General features: G+C 45.1%; 1 protein-coding gene across 1 annotated transcript in view; it reads left to right on the top strand.

The window, feature by feature from the left end:
• Positions 1 to 215: 215 nt before the first annotated feature.
• The window catches only part of LOC110038686 (pentatricopeptide repeat-containing protein At4g19191, mitochondrial-like), a gene marked incomplete at its 3' end in the record, with an annotated part of 2569 nt that continues 1251 nt past the window's right edge, over positions 216 to 1533 (top strand). The window contains exon 1 of the mRNA XM_020743581.1: positions 216 to 463. Within this exon, the coding sequence (XP_020599240.1) occupies positions 216 to 463 (248 nt within the window). The remainder of the gene's footprint in view (positions 464 to 1533) is intronic.

Below are 1533 nucleotides of genomic sequence, written 5' to 3'. Positions count from 1 at the left end.
AGATGGTTCTCCAAAGGTTGCTTGAGAAGGGATATGCCCCGTATGAAGCCACGGAGGATCCCTTTACTAAACACTTCATCTGAAACTTTTAAGAATGTTATTTGTAATAAAATAATATTTTGGGAGGAATTTGAAATGACAATTGGTGCACTCTATTCTCTAAGTTTTTTGGTCTCTTCTCCTTCTTTATAATTCATTCTTTTCGTCGAACTGCAATGGCCCCGAAATGTTCTCTGGTTCTCTTTGCCACAATGCAGGCGGCCGATTCCTTCCTTCTGACGGATCGGGAGGTGAAGAGCCTGCAAGATTGTTACTTATCGGGTACCAAGATTACTCTTCACAAGAAGCTAGCCACGTGGCACCCGACATACGACGTTAGTCTTGATCTGGTGTTCTACCAGAATCAGTATAGGTATGGCCTCTTGTTGGCTCTATGGCCGAAGCTTAGGAGCGTGCTGACCAAGTACGGGGTCATTCTGACCCAAATTCTTCCGAATGCCTAAGGAGTAATGCTTAGGGACGGGCGAGAGAGAGAGGGGAGAGCAATAGCACATTAATGAATAGTCAATTTGTGCAAATTTTATTCATGAAATAGACCATATATTTATAGGAATGAGTCATTGCACAATTACATGACGTGCCCCTAAAGTACTAGGTATTGAAGGGATATTTCATTTTGTACATGAATTCGACCCGTGGGGCCTATAGATGTTGTCTGGCGTCGTTAGGCTGGGAGGCCGTTAAGCCGGGCGGCTACAAGGCCGACGGTCCTTAAGCCGGGCGACTATATGGGCCGAGCAATCATTTGAAGTCGAGCTGCTATAAGACCAGACTACGAATGGTTCGAGCGGCACTCAAGTGAGGCGATTGCGAGGCTGGACGGTTTTTGGTCCGAGCGGCCCTCAAACCGAGCAGTTGCAAGGCCATACTATCATTTAAGTTGAACAGTTATGTGATCGAATGGCCATAAGGGGCGGCTACTTACTGAAGTTCCACATTAACCACCTTGGAATTGACGGCTCATTTCTTTTTCTCGATCTATCTAGGTTGGGAAGTAGTGGGCTCGTCCTAGTTGGTCTGATAGGTTGGATCCTTCAAGGAAGATCTTCCTCATATTCATCTGAGGCGCCCTGTATCCGAGGTACGAAGGACGGCCCAGTTAGCATGCGAATTGGGGTCGCCCTTGGTAGGCCCTGCGGGGCCACGTCACATCCTTCGCCGTCCATAGGATGTCTTTGTGATTTGTCGTCCATAGAATTATTTTAATGATTGAGAATTTCTACTTCTTAAAAAACATATATATATATTTTTTTTGTTTGGGATTTTTTTTCTCAATATCATTACAAAACTAAAATCGCTTAAATATTTGATAAAAAGCATTACTTTATTCTTTACGAAAATTTAATTATTATCCTCATCGAATCGAATTTCAATTGAAGGAAGCGGAGAAGCTTATCCCGTTCGCGCACCACATCCTCCTCCCATGGCCGCCGTCTTCTCCTCCGTCACTCCCCGACTCTCTCCGGCCCCCCG

The sequence above is a fragment of the Phalaenopsis equestris genome, unplaced genomic scaffold (genome assembly GCF_001263595.1).
Source record: "Phalaenopsis equestris unplaced genomic scaffold, ASM126359v1 Scaffold233518, whole genome shotgun sequence".
Classification (NCBI taxonomy): domain Eukaryota; kingdom Viridiplantae; phylum Streptophyta; class Magnoliopsida; order Asparagales; family Orchidaceae; genus Phalaenopsis; species Phalaenopsis equestris.
Note: the sequence above shows the minus strand (reverse complement) of the source record. Positions and strands in the feature narration are given on the sequence as shown.